The following is a 20,000-nucleotide window of genomic DNA, read 5'->3' as shown; positions in this document are numbered from 1 at the left end:
TTGTACCATCACTTATTCACTGAATAAATATAATGAGTAAAAATTCAAAGAAAGGTTTGTCCTTTGATCAAACATAGAAAAAGAGGAGGAAAAATCTTTCAATTTATACCTTCTAATTCTTTGAAATTTTTTGGAATCCGGTCACGGGATCTGAATATTAAGTATGAATCATAGTTCTAATACTTCATAATCTATTTCATATATTCCGTGCTCCAGATACTAAAATAAATACCTGACGAGGTCAAAAATCATCTCTATCAAGACGACAGGCCCACTCTCTGTACTATCAATAGGATCAATTATAACAAGTCGCACACTCATATTCCAGAAATACAGAAAGAAAGAAATTTCACGATCGAACTACCAAAATAGAATCAAAAATCCGAGACCAAGCCAAAATGCTTCTTTTGTATTGAAAAACTAGGACTTAGCGGTTCTTGTAAATCTAATTCATTGAGATTCCGTCTAGTAAAACGGAAGAATTATAAATCTCCAAAATAATAGATAGGAATACCGCAAATAGAGCCATTGCGACACCCATCAAAGGAGTAGTTCCCCATCCAGGAGCTACTTTACCATATTCCGAATTCAATGGTTTCAATAAATCCCCTACAACAGTTCGTCTTGGACCAGATCTAGAACTACCCTCTACGCTTTGTGTAGCCATAAATCCTATTTGTATTAATTGAGATCTGTTGACTTTGTATACCATTCCGTTGTAAATAAATGATCTTATCATAGATCCATTGTAGTCTTGAAATTAAATTATATAATAATGGAAACAGCAACCCTAGTCGCCATCTTTATATCTGGTTTACTTGTAAGTTTTACTGGGTATGCCTTATATACTGCTTTTGGGCAACCCTCTCAACAACTAAGAGATCCATTCGAGGAACACGGGGACTAGTTGAAGTAAAGAGCCTCCCAATATTGGGAGGCTCTTTACTTCAATTAAGATAACGAAAAATCATTTTATCTTTTTAGTTTGGAACTTTAGGTGGTTCGCGAAAAGATAGCGAAAAAATGATTCCTAAAGTTGAGACTAAAAGGAATGTATAAACCAATGCTTCCATAAATTCAATCGTGGTTTACAATTATAGCTTCCATACCTATTTATTTGAAATCGTCTCCCGGATAAAAAGAACAAGATTCAAAGAAAGGACGGCAATTCAAATTCAGATATCTCTAGTACCTTGTGTCAAATTACAAAAGAAAATAGAATAGAGGCAGAAGTAAGAGATATCAAATATTGTATCAGACTACCTGTCTTCTTGTAGTCGGATCTCCAATTTTTGGAATGCTCCAAATTCCACTTGAACGTCTAAATCTGGATCAATGCCAGCAAAAACATCTCTGAACAAAGTTCGAGCACCATGCCAAATGTGTCCGAAAAAAGAGCAGAGCAGACGAAGCATGTCAAAAGTAAACCAACCCCTTGGACTGCTACGAAAAACACCATCAGTTTCAAAGTAGCGCGATCTAATTCAAAATTTCACCCAATTGGGCGCGTCTAGCATATTTTTCACAGTAGCAGGATCACTATAACTGGCTCCATTTAGTTCGCCACCATAGAACTCAATGGTTACACCTACTGTTCGACACTATACTTTGGCTCTGCCCTTCGAAAGGAACATCGGCTCTAACAATTCCATCTCCGTCTACCAAAACAGCTGGAAATGTTTCAAAAAAGTAGGCATACGACGTACAAAAGCTCACGCCCTTCTTTATCTCTAAAGATAGGATGTCCTAACCACCCAACAGCTATTCCATCTCCATTGTCCATTGGGCCTGCTCTGAACAATCCACCTTTGCCGGATTATTGCCGATATAATCATAAAAGCTAATTTTCGGGAATTTTAGACCAAGCTTCAGATAAACTTTGATTTTCGGCCAGCCCAGCACTAACTCTTCGATATATTTCTTGCTGGAAGTATCCTTGATCCCATTGATAACGAGTGGGACCAAATAATTCAATCGGAGTAGTTGCTGAACCATACCACATAGTTCCAGCAACAACAAAAGCTGCAAAAAAGACAGCAGCGATACTACTGGAAAGGACAGTTTCAATATTTCCCATACGTAATCCTTTGTATAAACGTTGGGGTGGACGCACACTAAGATGGAATAGGCCCGCTAATATACCCAATGTACCCGCTGCAATATGATGAGAGGCTATTCCTCCCGGAACAAAAGGATCAAACCCTTCCACACCCCATGCTGGACTTACGGGTTGTACCTTTCCAGTTAGTCCATAAGGATCGGACACCCATATTCCAGGACCATACAACCCGGTTACATGAAAGCGCCAAACCCAAAGCAAGCCACCCCTGAGAGAAATAAATGAATTCCAAAGATCTTTGGCAAATCCAAAGAAGGTTTTCCTGTACGTTCATCGCAAAATATTTCTAGATCCCAATACACCCAATGCCAAATAGCTGCCAAGAAGCACAAGCCAGAAAACACAATATGCGCCCCAGCCACGCCTTCATAACTCCAAATACCCGGATTCGTTATAGTTCCTCCTGTGATACTCCAACCACCCCATGAATTGGTTATTCCTAAACGAGTCATGAAGGGTATAACGAACATACCTTGTCTCCACATTGGATCGAGAACGGGGTCAGAGGGATCAAAAACTGCTAATTCATAAAGAGCCATCGAACCGGCCCAACCAGCAACTAAAGCTGTATGCATTATATGGACAGACAGCAAACGACCGGGATCATTTAATACGACGGTATGAACACGATACCAAGGCAAACCCATGGAAATACCCTTTATTAACGAAAATAGACACTATGTAACTTTATTGCACTGGAAAAACTATGTTATGGATCTCTCCTTTTAAGTAGATTATCTCGGAGAAAGAATTAATATTTTTTTCTATTCTTTTTCTTTTTTATTTTAGTAATAATGTAACAATTCCGTTTGTAGGAACAAGAAAGAGAACCAGATCTATTCTATACCCGATAAGTACCAATACGCAATGGGGGTTGACTCTATTTTATATGAGCGAATGCATAGAGATTTGTTCATCATTCAAAGTACCTATTCGTAAGAATTGAACTCTATTGGTTTTGTCTTCCCTTTTTTTTTATTTTATATATATATTTTTATATATATATTTATATATTATATATATATAAATATATTAAATATATAAATATAAACTTATCGAATCCATGTATAAAATATTATAAAGGTTATTATTATTAAGACAATAAATTCATTGTTATAAGACAATAAATTCATTGTTACGTTTTCACATCAAAGTGAAATAGAGTACTGAAAATTTTTCTGTCATTTAATGCCTATTGGTGTTCCAAAAGTCCCTTTTCGAAATCCTGGGGAAGACGATTCCATTTGGATTGACGTATAGTGCGACTTGTCAGATATATTGGGTCATACAGGATTCCCCGTTCTCTCCCCGATTGAGATATCCTCAGTTTCGCCCAAGAAGATTGATTAAATCATCCAAAATTTGGAGCGTGAAATGCAATGAAGTCCAATTAGATCTATGCTTTTGAGGTACTCAGATTAATATTATATATATCAATTAGAATAATTTATGGTTGGCTTGTTTGGACCAAAAAAATGAAGTATCCAGGCTCCGTTTAGAAGAACCCAATTGGTAATATATCTATTACGATTACTGCTTGTATCATATTCTATTTATGAAGTTGAAATAATTATGAAGTTGAAATAATTTCAAACTGCTAATCATACTCAATCGAATAATATAATAATGAATATGTCAAATATTTGGCAGAAGACGTGAAATGAATTAAATAAAAAAAAAGAAGTTGTAACAAAAAGACGCGGTATTGGGGCATTTGCTCTATATGTGCAAATAAAAATCGGGCAAATCTTTACTCGGAGTAGAGCACAAACCTAAAAGAATTGAAGAAACCCATTCAGGAACAAGATAATGCCGTCGTGATTTGAATTGAATCTCGATGAAAAAATACATCAATGAGAAGTTTGTTTGATAAGTTTAATAATTTTTTTTATCTTTATAGGAAACCTTTTTTATTTTATAGGTAAACGGGTTAAAACTCATCTTTCTTGAGAAACTGGAAGAAAAGCCCTTTCATTAGCATTAGACATTAGAAAAAAAAGAGTTAAGTTAAAAGTACTCACTATCAAAAAGGAAGGTTGGAATCTACACATTGATTCTTTATTTTATTTTCGTCGATTTTTGTTGAACCGTATGCATCAAAGGTGCACGTACGGTTCCTAGAAGATAGAAATTTATCTCAATCAACCGACTTTATCGAGAAGATTACTTTTTTAGGTCAAGATGTTGATAGCGAGATCTCGAATCAACTTATTGGTCTTATGGTATATCTCAGTATAGAGAGCGAGACTAAAGATTTGTATTTGTTTATAAACTCTCCTGGGGGATGGGTAATACCCGGAATAGCTATTTATGATACTATGCAATTTGTGCGACCAGATGTACAAACAGTATGCATGGGATTAGCTGCTTCAATGGCATCTTTTATCCTAGTTGGAGGAAAAATTACCAAACGTTTAGCATTCCCTCATGCTTGGCGCCAATGGGTTTTTATTTGAAGAAAAAGAAAACTATGCCTTCGCCATATGAAATATTGAAATATAAATATTAAGTAATAATAGCATGGCAGTTCGAATTCGATATAGATATAAGAATTGTTTTTTAAACATTAGATTATGTATCAGAAGAGTAGTATGAGATATTAAGTAAGGGTATTTCTGATTTTATTCTATCAGGGGCCTATTTCAGCGTCACAAACTTTTTGTTTTCGCACCGGAGGGCTCTTAACATTATTTATGTTATAAAAATAAAAAAATAAAGAGTACGAAAAAGATTTATTTTTCAAATAAAAAAAAAAACTTTGGGATTGCTAAATCACTGATGAAATAAAGCAACAGGACCACCATAGTATTTTGTTTTATTTTTAACTCCTCCAAAGACAAGGAAAGGGTGGTTATTGGATCATTTACTGATTTAAACCTGATAAACTCTATGTTTTTATTCGATAAAAAAGGTAAGTAAAAGTGAATTCCATTGTGGAGCCGTATGCAATGCGTAAACAATGCCTGTACAGTTGTTCAATTCTATCTTTTTTTCTTATTATTCTTTATCTCTTCTCATCATCTTTTTATTTATTATGCGAGATAGAATAGCCATTTTTCTTATATCATCAGGGTAATGATTCATCAACCTATTGCTGGTTTTATGAGGCCCAAATAGGAGAATTTGTCCTGGAAGCAGAAGAACTACTGAAACTGCGCGAAATCCTCACAAGGATTTATGCACAAAGAACAGGAAAACCTTTATGGGTTGTATCCGAAGACATGGAAAGAGATGTTTTATGTCAGCAGCAGAAGCCCAAGCTCATGGAATTGTTGATCTTGTAGCAGTTGCATAAGAAATAGCAGAAATTTCACGCAAATCACGATTGAATATTTTTTCTTACCGGACTTTCAATTTCAATTAAATATTCTTTAATATTCTATTAATTATTTAATAATTATTTAATAATAGAATATTAATAATAATAATAGAATATTAATATAGAAAAAATTCATAATCATCCGGTTAGGATCGATCTAAACCAGCCCATTATGCATATGATTCAACATGCCAACTATTAAACAACTTATTAGAAACACAAGACAGCCAATCAGAAATATCACCAAATCCCCCGCTCTCGGGGGATGTCCTCAGCGCCGAGGAACATGTACTAGGGTGTATGTGCGACTTGTTCAGATCGTGAACTTGGACAAAAGAAAACTTTTTCCAATATCTATGATCAGTACGGATGAATAAGATAGAATAGAAGAATCCCCTTCATTATCTAAAAAAAAAAAGATCTATCATATTCGTCTATTGTGTATCAAATTTATGGTTTCATTGCTGCAACCTCAATTTTCAATTTAAAACGAGAAAGAGTTTCCCATTGGTAACAAATGATTATCCTTTAAGCGGGAAATCTTATTAATCTTATTTAAATTAAAAGGCCAAAAATTATACCCCTACTCTTGCAAGAACGGACTAACAGGGTCAACTAATTAGAAAATCCTCATAATTAAATACCGTTACTGTATAGACGGATCTCCTTGTGAAAGACCTATTACTAGATAATTCATGGGTAGAGCCAAAAAGTGTGAACTGTACATGTTAACAATAGCATTGATTAAATGATTAAATATTTATTATATTTATTATATTAAATGATTAAATAAGGAGGGGCTCCGGTGTATAGAGAAGACCTCACCGTTTAAGAAGTAACCATAGAAACGATGGAACCCACTATTATTTCTATTATTTATTTATCTATTTCTATATTTTTATTTACTACTTTTTTATTATATTTTTGTTTGATACCTAGTATCAATACAGTTTCTTATTTCGAGGTGAAATGCCTCGAAAGAAAAAATCGTGGTTGGGAAGGTTATAGTAGCAAAAGCCGTTGGAATTATTATTTTATACACTGGAAGAATCCGTTTTGTTATTATAGAAAGGGGAAAGAATAACTGAAGAAAGGAAATCAATTAGTTATTTATCAAAGTTTCGTTTATTCAATGACCAGAATTAGACGAGGATATATAGCTCGGAGGCGTAGAACAAAAATTCGTTTATTCGCATCAAGCTTTCGCGGGGCTCATTCAAGACTTACTCGAACTATTATTCAACAAAAAATAAGAGCTTTGGCTTTGGCCCATCGGGATAGAGATAGGCAAAAAAGAAATTTTCGTCGTTTGTGGGTCACTCGGATAAATGCAGTAATTCGTGAGAATAGGGTATCCTATAGTTATAGTATATTAATAAATAATCTGTACAAGAGACAGTTGCTTCTTAATCGTAAAATACTTGCACAAATAGCTATATTAAATAGGAATTGCCTTTATATGATTTCCAATGACATTATCAAATAAGTAAATTGGAAAGAATCTATGAAATATTTTACATGGAATTCCCTGAAGAAGGAATTCCGGGAAGGTAGAATAGAAATTAGTATGATAAAATATGATAGAAATTAGTATGATAAAATATGATGATAATATAATCAAGTATAAAGTAGTCAAACTGAACAAAAACATTCAATAAAAAAATTTCTTCTTACCCAACTCGTTTTTTCTTACGACACGACACTCAAATTTGGATTTTCGGATTTTTGAACAAAACATTAATCTAGGTTTAAATTAAATTCGGATTTGAATTTTGATTCAATTGAGGAGTAAGCCTATTTTTCTGGTTCTAAGATCAGTAGTTATAGTGACCAGCTCGCTTTTTTTCAAATTGTTTTTCATTATTAAGAAAAGGTAACGAAGATAAAATACGAGCTTGTTTTATAGCAATAGTAATTAATCGTTGTTGTTTTAAACTCAATCTATTCACCCGTCTAGATAATATTTTTCCTTGTTCACTAATAAATCGACTAATTAAACTCATGTTTCTATAATCAATTCGATCCCCGATTGGATCGGGGGCAAACACTTCTGAAAGATCGCTTGGACTTAAGAAAAGGCCGTTTGGATTTATCCATGGTTTGTTTATTCCTTATTTCGAAAATCCTATTTCGTTCAATTGGATCAAAAATGATTTAGAATTAAGAAATAGGATTTTGCTTGTTTATTTTATATTTAAATATATATATATAATTTATATATAATTTTAATATATGTTAATATATATTAACAATATATTAACATAACATATTATATATTAATATGTCATTTATGTCATTTTTCATCTTTCTTGTAAAGGTAACACGCAGGCGACCGGTTCCGTCTATTTCTTTATCTCTCCGTGAATTGTATGTTTGTAACAATAGGGACAGAATTTTCTCAATTCCAATCGACTAGGCGTATTATGTCGATTCTTTTGAGTAATATATCTGGAAATACCTGTTGATTTTTTATTAACACTGTTTTGAACACAACTAGTACATTCTAAAATAACCCTTACTCGGACATCTTTACCCTTGGCCATGAACCTCCTTGGGGTTTTTATTCACTCAACTCTTCGATTTTCCGATCCGAAGTGAAGAAGAAAGGAACGAAAAAAATATAAGTTGCTAACTCGAAATCCAATTTTGAAAGATTTCATTGCAACTAATATAGTAATAATAAGTAATACAAAGATTCTAAACTATATTTAGATTATAAGTTTAGATTAGAATCACAGTACAGTATTTCATTTAAGCATCTTGTATAATACTGTTGCAATAATCAAATTTCTACTTCCCTTCTCTTATCTTAATTTAATAATTTAATTGAAGTTAGTTTACTTTACTTGAAGCTGGGGCCCCAAGTTCCGAATTTTATTTTGCTGCGGTTGAATCCACTTTTATTCTTTTTTCTTTTCTAACTTATTCTAATTAAATAAAAAAAGAGGAGGGGGGCAGTAGTCACAGATATTTAATTGTATCTCTAATCTTCTTCACCCCCGCACGCGCACGTTGATAACTAGAATGAAAAAAGGGAATGTCAACGCATCCGGGAAAAACGATTGATCTCAATCAATAGACCTGCTAAAGACGCAAACCATAGAGTACTTATTACCGGTGCCACAGATAGATATGTTTTAGATCTCGCATTTAAAACCCTCCTTCTTTATTCTTTATTGTTATTGTAATAAATAATGTTTATTTTATTGTAATAATATATAATGATTATACATATATAATCAGACGTATATGTAGTTAAAGGACACTTGCATTTGTTTTGTAAGCAGAATCTCTAATTCAAACTAAAATGTACAACAATTTGCTAGATAAGATTTTCCTTTTCTTAAACAAAGAAAAAATGTCCTCCCGAGCATTCACGAAATTTACGTAAGTTTATTATTACGTAAGTTTATCATTATATTTTATTATTACGTAAGTATATCATTATATAATAAGATATAATAAGCGATATTATTATATAATATATGAATATAATATATGATATGAGATCAAAAAGAAAAAGTATATCAATGGAGAAAATGAAATAAGTATGTGGAAAACAAAACGGGTATTCTTTACAATAACATTGTAAACCAATTGAAAGGGATGTAGCGCAGCTTGGTAGCGCGTTTGTTTTGGGTACAAAATGTCACGGGTTCAAATCCTATCATCCCTACCTATTACTTCGTCTCTGAGTAATAACGAGGGATCAATTGAGATCAATTAAACTTGGCCATACTTAATCTTTTATTTTTATCATATTATATATGATAGTATAGGCATTCAAGATATATTGGAGTAGTTAAAAAGAATCTTTTTACTTACAGTCTGATTTTTTGTGATTGGGATAAGAAAGCGCTCTTAGTTCAGTTCGGTAGAACGTGGGTCTCAAAACCCAATGTCGTAGGTTCAAATCCTACAGAGCGTGATTCTGTTCTTGTTTTGTTAGGTCAAATTTTATACAGAAAAAATGGAAGAGCAATCTGAATTTGACCTCCTGTGGATTAAAGAAAAGAGGAGGTCAAAAAAACAAGGTGTTAATTAATTAATTAATTAAAGGTCCAACTGATCACCACGCCTGTATTGTAAATATGCAGTTATGAATAATCCGGCCAAAGTAATAGGAATTAGACCTAAGACGATTCCAAATAGAAAACTTCAATCATTTCAATTTATTTGAAAAAAAAAAAGGGGGGGGGAAAGAAAGGTAATATCTATCCTTAAATATTAATCCATATCGCCCATAAATCTCAATAAGAAAAATCTCAATAAGCAAGAATTGAAAATTAACACGGTAAAGAACTAGAGAATAGATGGAATACTGCCGAAAAATTTCCTTTTCTTTTTATAAATTTTTTTATAAATTGTTCATTCAATTTATTTCAAATAAGTCGTATCTTGCTCAGACCAATAAATAGAACTGAGGTTATAGTTAAAGCCGCTAGTAGAAAACCGAAATAACTAGTTATAGTAAGCATATAGAAACTAAATAAACCTTTTTATACATATACTTGTAAAGCAAAAGTACTTTCCTAAGTTCGATTTTTTGAAAGATAAAAGATACGAAGATAAACAAAAATACCAATTGAAAGAAAAAGTTCAATTGAGCACTTTTTATTTATTTTTATTTATCAATCATTTATCAATCATTATCATTATAGATTATAGACAGCACTCAAAAAATAGAGTGATATGATATAGGTAGAGAAAGAAATCAATTTATCATCTATGACATCCGCTTATATTCTCTTGATTCCGAATCGAGAGATTCCTTGAACAACTATAGAATAAAATAGAAAACTAATATTACAATAATTAAATATTAATTTATTAAATAATTAAAATAATTAAATAAATATTAATAAATAAATAAAAATAAAAATATTAATAATATTAATAAAAATTAATAAAAAACTATGTTGTATAACTTCATTCAAAAACTTTCTTGGAATCACTACGGAAATTACTACAAAATAAAAATAAAAAAAATTGGAACATTATTTCTATTTTGATAGTTTCTTTTAGTTTATTTAGTTTATTTATTTAGTATTTGTATATTTGTATCAAATTTGTATCATTTTTACATTTTAAAATGAAAACGACCCTCTATTTTCTTTAGAATACCTTTTCCTTTTTACTTTTTTTTTTACTTTTTCTATTTTTATTTTAAATTTGAATTTAACTTATTAGATTTATTAGTTGATTCATTCACATAATATCTCCAATCCAATACAATAAAATAAGAAGAAAAAAGTATCGCACGATCAGATCACTCAAAAGAAAATCTTTCTTTTTTTTTTTGTTTTGTACAACTAGATTCTAAGACTAGTAATTTCAATTATCCTTTTCTTTTCTAGATTTTACATTTTCGTTCCATATTATATTAATATTAAAACGAAAAAACATGTAGTTAAGTGTCAAGAAAGACCTTTTAAATCTAATACACAAATACGTGCATCACGAATATTGATTATTACAATTATTTTTTCCTTGTTCTCCTTCTTTCTCTTTCATCGAATATTCTCTACTATTGGTACTTGTTAATTTAATAGATGATTAACCAATTCCTTAAAATGAAAAACAAAATGAAAAAAAAAAAGGGGGGGGGGGGAGTTGGGATTCCAACAAAAAACTCTTCTATAACCACAAAAGCACAAAAGTTTTGATTTCACATCCATTCACATCTAATTGAATTGCGGAAATATGATAATCTCCTCCATGAATTATTATTGTAACCCGTTGAATTCGCATTTTACCCGACCTTATCTTATGGTACACAGTTCTACAGCAACAAGAAAAAGAAAAGAAGAAAGGGATTATCTAAGATTTCATTTCGATACTGATTGAAGTTGCGTTGCTGCGTCAGAAGAAGGATAGCTATACTGATTCGGTATACTTTAAAGAAACCTTTGGTACAATATTGACGATCTCACAAAGATTCAATTTCAGTGAAATTGCATTTACTGATCTCATCTTTTACAGAATCGATCCCTTTTGATTGTACAAGAATATGTGGAGCTCAGTATGTCTGGAAGCACAGGAGAACGTTCTTTTGCTGATATTATTACCAGTATTCGATATTGGGTCATTCATAGCATTACTATACCTTCCCTATTCATTTGCAGGTTGGTTATTCGTCAGCACGGGTTTAGCTTATGATGTATTTGGGAGCCCTCGTCCAAATGAATATTTTACAGAGAGCCGACAGGAATTCCATTAATAACTGGCCGTTTTGATCCTTTGGAACAACTCGATGAATTTAGTAAATCTTTTAGGAGGCCCAATGACCATAGATCGAACCTATCCAATTTTACAGTACGATGGTTGACTGTTCACGGACTAGCTGTACCTACCGTTTTTTTTGGGGTCAATATCAGCAATGCAGTTCATCCAACGATAAATCTAATCCCAATTAATTATAAAACTATGACACAATCAAACCCGAACGAACAAAATGTTGAATTGAATCGTACCAGTCTCTACTGGGGGTTATTACTCATTTTGTACTTGCTGTTTTATTTTCTAATTATTTCTTCAATTAATAGAAGAAGAAAATAAAATAGTAGAATAATAAATAAGAATAGGAATTCTCTTATCCCATCGGAAGGATATCATCTAATAATTATCTATGACTGTTTATGTCTCTAGCACGACCACTTGATTAAATGTGGAGGAAGTGGGATAAATGGCCGATACTACTGGAAGAATTCCCCTTTGGATAATAGGTACTGTAACTGGTATTCTTGTGATCGGTTTAATAGGCATTTTCTTTTATGGTTCATATTCCGGATTGGGTTCATCCCTGTAAGTAGTAAGTAATCGGGTGAACTGAGTTGTAGACATGAAAGCGTAAGAACTCAATGGACCCCTCCTTTCTCTGTCTGATTCGAGGCCGAGGGGTCCATAATAATCATAATACTTTATTCGTATTTTATACGTAAAAAATCAATTTATACGTATAAAATTGAAAGGAAATTATGATAAACCTAGAAAAACAGAAGCTAAGAATAGTAATCTTTGAGGAATGGGATCAAGAATCGTTATTATTTTGACACAAGAAAGGGATGTGGCAAATTCCTTTTCTTGTGTCGAAGACTAGGAAGACGAATAAAAAAAAAAAAAAATAATACTTCCTAGAATCCTTTGTTCTCCCTCATTTAGCCTTTGCTTTTCCGCTTACTTATCTTATGCTTAGTATCTAGTCAAATGGGATTCTATTAGAATAGAAAAAAGCTATTGATGCACTCTATGACAGTTAAATCGGACAATAATAAGATAATCACACCGCTCCCGTTTTATTTAGATTCAAAAAATTAGATTAAAAAACACAAAAAGGGGATAAAGTCAAATAGTCTTCTTACCAATATACATATTATGACTAGAAATGCGGTACAAATAATTCAAAAATCTGGTATAAAAAATTTTTAATTTTTAAAAAGCAAAGAGCTTTTCATTTTTTGATCATATATAATTACCAACTGTTATTCGTTTTAAGAACTTGATGTTGATAAATTTACAGATCTAGAAATTCATTTCGGACAATTGAACCTTCTCAAACTGTTTCTTTTTAAGAACCAAAAGATTTGTGCCAAAATAACCGACGCCAAGAAGAACAAAAGGCCTTGGGCACGTAATGGGTCTTGAAGTACTATTTCTGAATCCCCTGACCAAATCCACCCACATTAGGATTACTCGTTAATGGTTGATCAAGTTTGATGGATTCGCCTTCTGAAACAAGAAGTTCTGGTCCTGGAGGTATAATATCAATCACTTGACGTCCCTCTGACGCATCCGTTATGGTTATTTCGTACCCCCCCTTTTCTTTTCGTATGATTTTGCTTACTATACCTGCTGCTGTAGCATTATAAACCGTATTGTTACTCTTGCTCCCGTCAGGATAAATCTGACCCCTTCCCTGTTTCCGCCTACATATATGGGATATTTGAAAAAGTGAACATCTTTCTTAGTGGCGGGGTCCGGAGAAAGGATAGGAAAGGTAATTTCACTATATTTCTGACCAGGAACAGGACCTATCACAAGAATATTTTTTTTTGTGGGGCGATAACTCTGAAAAGACAGATTTCCCATCTTTTCTTTCATCTCTGGCGAAATACGATTAGGAGGGGCTAATTCAAACCCCTCAGGTAAAATAAGAACAGCCCCCACATTCAAAGCCCCCTTTTTACCATTAGCAAGAACTTGTTTCAGTTGCATATCATAAGGAATTCGAACGACTGCTTCAAATACAGTATCAGGAAGTACCGCTTGTGGAACTTCAATATCCACGGGTTTATTAGCTAAATGACAATTGGCACATACAATACGGCCAGTTGCTTCGCGCGGATTTTCATAACCCTGCTGTGCAAAAATGGGATATGCATTTGAAATGGATGCACAAGTTATTATATATATCATGAGCGATACGGAAATGGAACGAGTAATCTCTTGCTTTATCCAAGAAAAGGTCTTTCTAGTTTGCATGGTCCAATCATTGATCCTGAAAATTTCTACAATAAAATTAGGTAGGTCGCTAGTATAGTTCCCTATCCACGATACTGCTATTTACTGAAATTTTTTACTAAAATAGAAAATATAGGAAGAGAATCCCTTGGATGTATAGAAAAAGAAATATATATATATTAAATAGAGTAAGATTTTGTTTGATAGTAAGATTTTGAATGTTTTGCTTTTGTATTTTGTACAAAATAACAAACATTCTAATTGGATTCATGGATCATTTTCAGTCATTCATTGAATGATAAATCACTACAAGTGACGGAGATACGCGATTTAAATAACGGAAAATCAAATATTTAAAAATTGTATCGAGGATGACTGGAAAAGTGGAAACAAGGCCAGATATAATTTGATCATTATGAGCAAACCCAAAATCTTTGTAGACCGAGCCAATCATTAGTTCCCAACCATGGGGTGAATGGAATCCTATACATAAATCGGTTAATAAAAGAATGAAAAAAGCTTTTATTGTGTCGCTTAAATTATATAGGAATTCTTGAACCCAAGAATTAAGAATAATAAGTTCTTCATTACTTAAAATAGAATAACCACTTAGAATAACGAAACAGATTATATTTGTCGAGAAGTGCAAAATCGTATGGATATAATCCTCATTGTGCATCTTGATCAATTGGATTGTTTCTTTGTGAATTCCGATACGAAACTTTTGTAGATGTGTTTCCGGATATTCCTTTATCATTTCGTCCAAGCGAACGAGTTCCTCTAATTCTATGAACTTTTCTAGAATACTTTTTCTTGAATATCATTTACAAAAGTTTCGGATTTACTAGTATTACACCAATTAATAACCCAAGATTCCAAACTTTTATTAAATAAAAAGAGATCCACCAGGGCAAAAAACTATAGCTGTAAGATATAGAAGGGAATAAATGTTTTTTTTTTCATTTTTTCGTCTGTGAATTTTTAATGAACCCACCTCCATATGATCTAATATTTTTATCAAGCATAAGTTCTATTATGAGGCTTTGAACTTATGAATCTATTCCCTATTTTTATTTGTGAGTCAGCGGTTAGTCCTTGAATTTTGAAAGAATACAAAAAAAATATTGTTTCTAAGTATCTTAATTGCTCAAATTCGGATTTCTAGATGAAAGAATTCCGTTCTATCAACAAAACAAATATTTCGAAAAAAAAAAATGGCCAACTTACCCATATTCCACAGGAATAATTTAGAAAGATTTTTGAAGAATATTGTGATGTGATAATCAAAAATGAGTGGCAAAAGCAAAATAAGACAGAAAAGTTATCATTCTAGGTGGTCCAGCCCTTTGTTCATTAGGGAGGACAAAAAGAAAGATAACAAGAAACGTCGAGAAAGGAAAGATAATTTACAAGATACGATCTATCCATATCTAATGTATCAATTTCAAATATTGATTCAAATATTGAAAATTCAAAATTAAAAGAGAATTTCTTTATTCTATATTTTATTCCGAAATGCTTTGTTTTGATCTATGAGATGGGTCTATTATTTCGATTTATTACTTGTTTTGTTACTAAATTTATTGAATATTGAAATTGAATTTAGATACGCATAAAAAGGTTTGATTTTATTTTAGAATTGTTCCGTATATATCCGTATATATATATATAATATATGTCTTCTTTGGTTCATCAATATTGTATTGTGAAATTTCAGTTAAGTTATGCTATAACTATAAAAAACGAAGACTCTTGGATTTTTCCGTTCCTGTTAAGAAAATGTTCATTCTTCAGCTCATTTCAAAATACTTCAATTGGTACACGCAAAAAATAGGCCAATTCCGCTACCTTTTGCTCAATCTCTCGTGGAGTCAAATTCTCATCAGTACGAGTCAAAGGAATGGACCCTCGGCCTCTGGTTTCCATATAAAGGACACGCCGAGCAAAAATACCCTCTTTCACTTCTATTCTAATAGACTGAATATCCTTCATAAGGAATCGGAGGAAGATGCGACGATTTTTTCCAGGGAATCCCCAGCGAAAAATACACACTATTCCTTCTTTTCTATCGAATCGATCATAACCACTACCTACATTCCACAAAATTGTGCACCACAAATAAGAACTAATAAATAGACCGGCGATCCCATAGAAAGACATCACGATCCCTTGTGGAAAAAAAATTATTTGCTGAGACGGAAATAAAGATATCCAATTTCTGCCAAGATAACTGGAAATTCCAACCAATAAAAATCCCAATGAACCTAAAAAAAGTATAAAGGCCCAGCAGAAATTACTTGTTTTGCGAGACCCCGCTATAAGTTCTATCCATATACGTTCTGATCGCCAACTCATACTAGATCCAGTTGTTTTTTATTTGAAGCGGGAGACTAGCCCAAATGAATTTGACTTTCTTTTTTTTTTGTTTCCGAAGTAACTTTCATCAACTCGGATTATTCTGGTGTGAATCTTTAGGAGGAATTCATCGAATTCGTTAGATTAAAAAAAAGAGAGCTCAGCCCCCCCATAGGATCCCCTATCTGCACATATATAAAAATATCAGCTTTGCTTTGCATTTCTTTCAGGCATCCGCCACAGTTTCGATTTATTTTCAAATAGTCCATTTACTTATATATCATATATCATATTTACGTCTGCATAAGAACCCTTTCATTTTCATTTACGTTTGAAGGGAGCTGCTCGTATGTTATATCATATTATACTAAACTAAAGAGATATCCGTATTATATCTGTATTATATTATGATCCAAGTCTAAGTCTTGAAAAAAAAAGAAATGAAATCTACCCCGTTAGACCTAATTGGATCTAAAAATCTTGTTTTTGAACATGAAGAGATAAGGAAGCCATCGCAATTGCCGGAAATACTAAGCCTACTAAAGGCACAAAAATGGAGGGTAAGCTGTTGAGAATTGTCATAGAATGGGCACCTCGATTTAATATTTGTACCTGTTATTTCATTTTTTTTTTTTTATTATATATTATAATTATATTATTTTTATATTATATTATTTTGAATATTTTAATATATATTTAATATATTTTAATATATATTTAATATATTTATATTTTAATATATTTATATATTTTCATTATTTTTTTTTTTATTATTATTTATTATTATTATAATTATTTTTTTTTATTATTAATTATTATTTTATTCTATTAATTTAATAATTTAAATTAATAATTTAAATTAATTATAATTATATTTATATTAATTATTCTATTATTAGTTATTTATTAGTTATTTAGTTATTAGAAAGATTTCTTATAATCATTAAAATTCGTATATAATTATACTAAGTATATCTAAGTGAGTATATATAATATAATAAAGTGCAAGAGCGTAGAACTAACTAAATGACTTATTCATATTTCTACATGAAATATGATAATCCATTATTTGTTATTCTTCTTTTATTATCTTTTTTTCTTGTCTTATAACTTTCATTTTCTTTTTCATTTTTTAACTTTACTTTAATAGAAATAGAAAATATTTTAATATATTTAATATAAAATAAAAAAAAAATAAAGAGTTTTCCGATTATAAATTCCCCAAAATTCGTTATAATTTAGAATCCGTCGATTTTTTTAGTAAAAAAAGGGATTCCCAGGAGATATATAAATATGCAAGACTCTATATTTTCTATGCATAGGTAAGAAAAGAACATGAAATTCGTTTTATTTATTATACCTTGCCCATTTTTCACGAAAAAAGAATTCACTCTTTTCTTGTTGATCTTGTTGATAGAGGTTTCTTAATTAGTAATCAGAAATATCGGTAAAAAAATTATCTACATGATTCTTTCTACAATTTACTCTTATGTTATGTCACAAAAAAATCAAAAAAATTGATTTTTCCTTTGATTCTGCTAAAAAAAATACCTGCTCGCCAGAAATAAAAATGAATTAACTAATTTTAATTTAATTAACTCATTTTATTTTTAATTTCTAATTAAGTAATTTAATTTAAAATTTTTAAAATTTAATTAATAATTAATTTAACTTCATAATAATTAATTTAACTTCAGACTCTACTTGATTTATGATTCAAAGGAAAGAAATCGTGGAGCTGAAGTAACTCATTCAGAACGCCTTTTAACGGATTACGTGGTACGATTGAATCGAATAAGCCCTTATGGAATAAAAATTCGGCTGATTGTGAACCTTCAGGTACTGTCTTATTCAATGTTTGTTCAATTACTCTTTTACCTGCAAATGCAATATAGGCGTTAGGTTCAGCAATAATGATATCCCCCAACATACCAAAACTAGCCGTCACCCCGCCTGTTGTAGGAGATGTAAGGATTGATACATAAAATAACTTTTTATTCGATTGATAATCATATAAAGCAGAAGATATTTTAGCCATTTGCATCAAGCTCAAACTTCCTTCTTGCATGCGCGCTCCTCCGGAAGCACACACTAAAATAAGAGGTAAAAATTTATTGGTAGCATACTCGATCAAACGAGTGATTTTCTCGCCTACTACGGATCCCATACTACCCCCCATAAACTGAAAATCCATAACCCCAATTGCTACGGGAATGCCGTTTAGTTGACCTGTGCCTGTTTGAACGGCCTCGGTTAATCCTGTCTTTCTTTGATAAGAATCAATACGATCTTTATAAGGTTCCTCTTCTGAATGAAATTCAATGGGATCCAGAGATACCATATCTTCATCCATAGGATCCCAAGTGCCTAGGTCAATCGAAAGTTCAATTCTATCTGAACTACTCATTTTCAAATGATATCCACATTGTTCACAAATATTCATTCTTGACTTAAAAAATTTCTTATAATTTAATCCATAACAATTTTCGCATTGAACCCACAAATGCTTGTATTTTTGAGTTATAGTTATATCGAGATCATTAGAACTTTCTCTTCTAGTTAAATCGCTACCATTCGTACTAGTTCTTAGACTGGAACTCTCGCTTTCATTACTATTTCCACTTTCACCACAAATGTAACTATAAATGGAACTTTCGCCGTAATTGCAACTGCCAGTTAAAATATAAATATCAATACAGACTTGAGAACGAAGATAACTGTCAATGCAACTATTGATGTAATTCTTCCAACTATATTTAGTATCATACATATAATGATCATAGTAGGAATCGCCACTCCTAGACCCATTATTCAGAGAACTAGAATTCCAATAACTATAAAAATAACTTTCTAATTCACTCAGAAAAGAATGATCAGTGTCAATCTCAAAAACTTGATTTTCAATATCAAAATATATGGAATAACTGTCCCTATTATTATCCCTAACTAAAAAAGTTTCATCAGCGCCGAAATTCCGAATGTCTCTGGCGCCGACTAAACGATCAACATTACTGTAACTAGAGCTGTCACTATTACTCCAACTACGGGTGTTTTTATCTGTATCATTTAGAATCGGGTCTTCGCTTACACTGGTATTTTCAAGAGGACTGAAACTATCTATCGATTGACTTAGCCTACACCTGTATCCTAATTCCACATTGGATAAGATCGAATTGAACCGCCGTTTTTCCATAGAACTTTCTTTCTTGCTGCTATTTACATTTAAATAAATAGATGAATAGTCATTCGATGAAAAATCATTGAAATATTTCATTTCCTCTCTATATAAGTATATAGATCCGATTACTAGGATTATTATAGGATTATTAACTAATAGGGGGTATTAAAAAAACGCTTATCTTTTGCTTTTTGTAAGAACCTGGAGTATCGCTTCACTCTATATGATATGTTTATGCCGGAATCCCGTTTTCCATTATTTTCAATTAGAATAAGTCTGTCTAAATAGAAATAGAAAGGAATTTGTTATATTGTGTCAAATTCGCATCGAGAAAAGTAATATTTCTCTTCTTCTAAAAAAAAAACATTTTTGTAAAATCGCGTCTATTAATCTATTACTAAGTTTCTATTCCATACTAAGTTTCTATTCCAACACGGAACGAAAGGACAATATACAGGATGGGTAGAAGAAGTTGTGATACTGGGCTCGACCCATGATCCAAAACTAGGGAATATAAAAGAATACACCAATCCTATAGATCCTTAGGATTAATTGTGGATCCAAAATAA

General features: G+C 31.8%; 2 protein-coding genes and 3 pseudogenes across 2 annotated transcripts; all 5 read right to left on the bottom strand.

The window, feature by feature from the left end:
• LOC125368934 overlaps positions 1-2,784 on the bottom strand; it is a 5,435-nt pseudogene extending 2,651 nt beyond the window's left edge.
• Positions 2,785-12,891: 10,107 nt separating this feature from the next.
• On the bottom strand, positions 12,892-13,922 carry LOC125368927 (annotated as a pseudogene).
• Positions 13,923-13,933: 11 nt separating this feature from the next.
• On the bottom strand, positions 13,934-14,898 carry LOC125368933 (annotated as a pseudogene).
• LOC125368928 (photosystem I assembly protein Ycf4) lies at positions 14,849-16,998 on the bottom strand. The gene has a single exon (XM_048370369.1). The coding sequence runs from the start codon at positions 16,251-16,253 to the stop codon at positions 15,699-15,701; it is 555 nt and encodes a 184-aa protein (XP_048226326.1). The 5' UTR covers positions 16,254-16,998; the 3' UTR covers positions 14,849-15,698.
• An 895-nt stretch (positions 16,999-17,893) lies between these two features.
• Positions 17,894-19,597, bottom strand: LOC125368925 (acetyl-coenzyme A carboxylase carboxyl transferase subunit beta, chloroplastic-like). Its single transcript, XM_048370368.1, has one exon. It carries the CDS (start codon positions 19,525-19,527, stop codon positions 17,947-17,949), a length of 1,581 nt encoding a protein of 526 aa, XP_048226325.1. The 5' UTR covers positions 19,528-19,597; the 3' UTR covers positions 17,894-17,946.
• Between the last annotated feature and the right edge of the window lie 403 nt (positions 19,598-20,000).

Source organism: Ricinus communis, unplaced genomic scaffold (assembly GCF_019578655.1).
Source record: "Ricinus communis isolate WT05 ecotype wild-type unplaced genomic scaffold, ASM1957865v1 Ctg23, whole genome shotgun sequence".
In the NCBI taxonomy this organism is placed as follows: Eukaryota; Viridiplantae; Streptophyta; class Magnoliopsida; order Malpighiales; family Euphorbiaceae; genus Ricinus; species Ricinus communis.
Note: the sequence above shows the minus strand (reverse complement) of the source record. Positions and strands in the feature narration are given on the sequence as shown.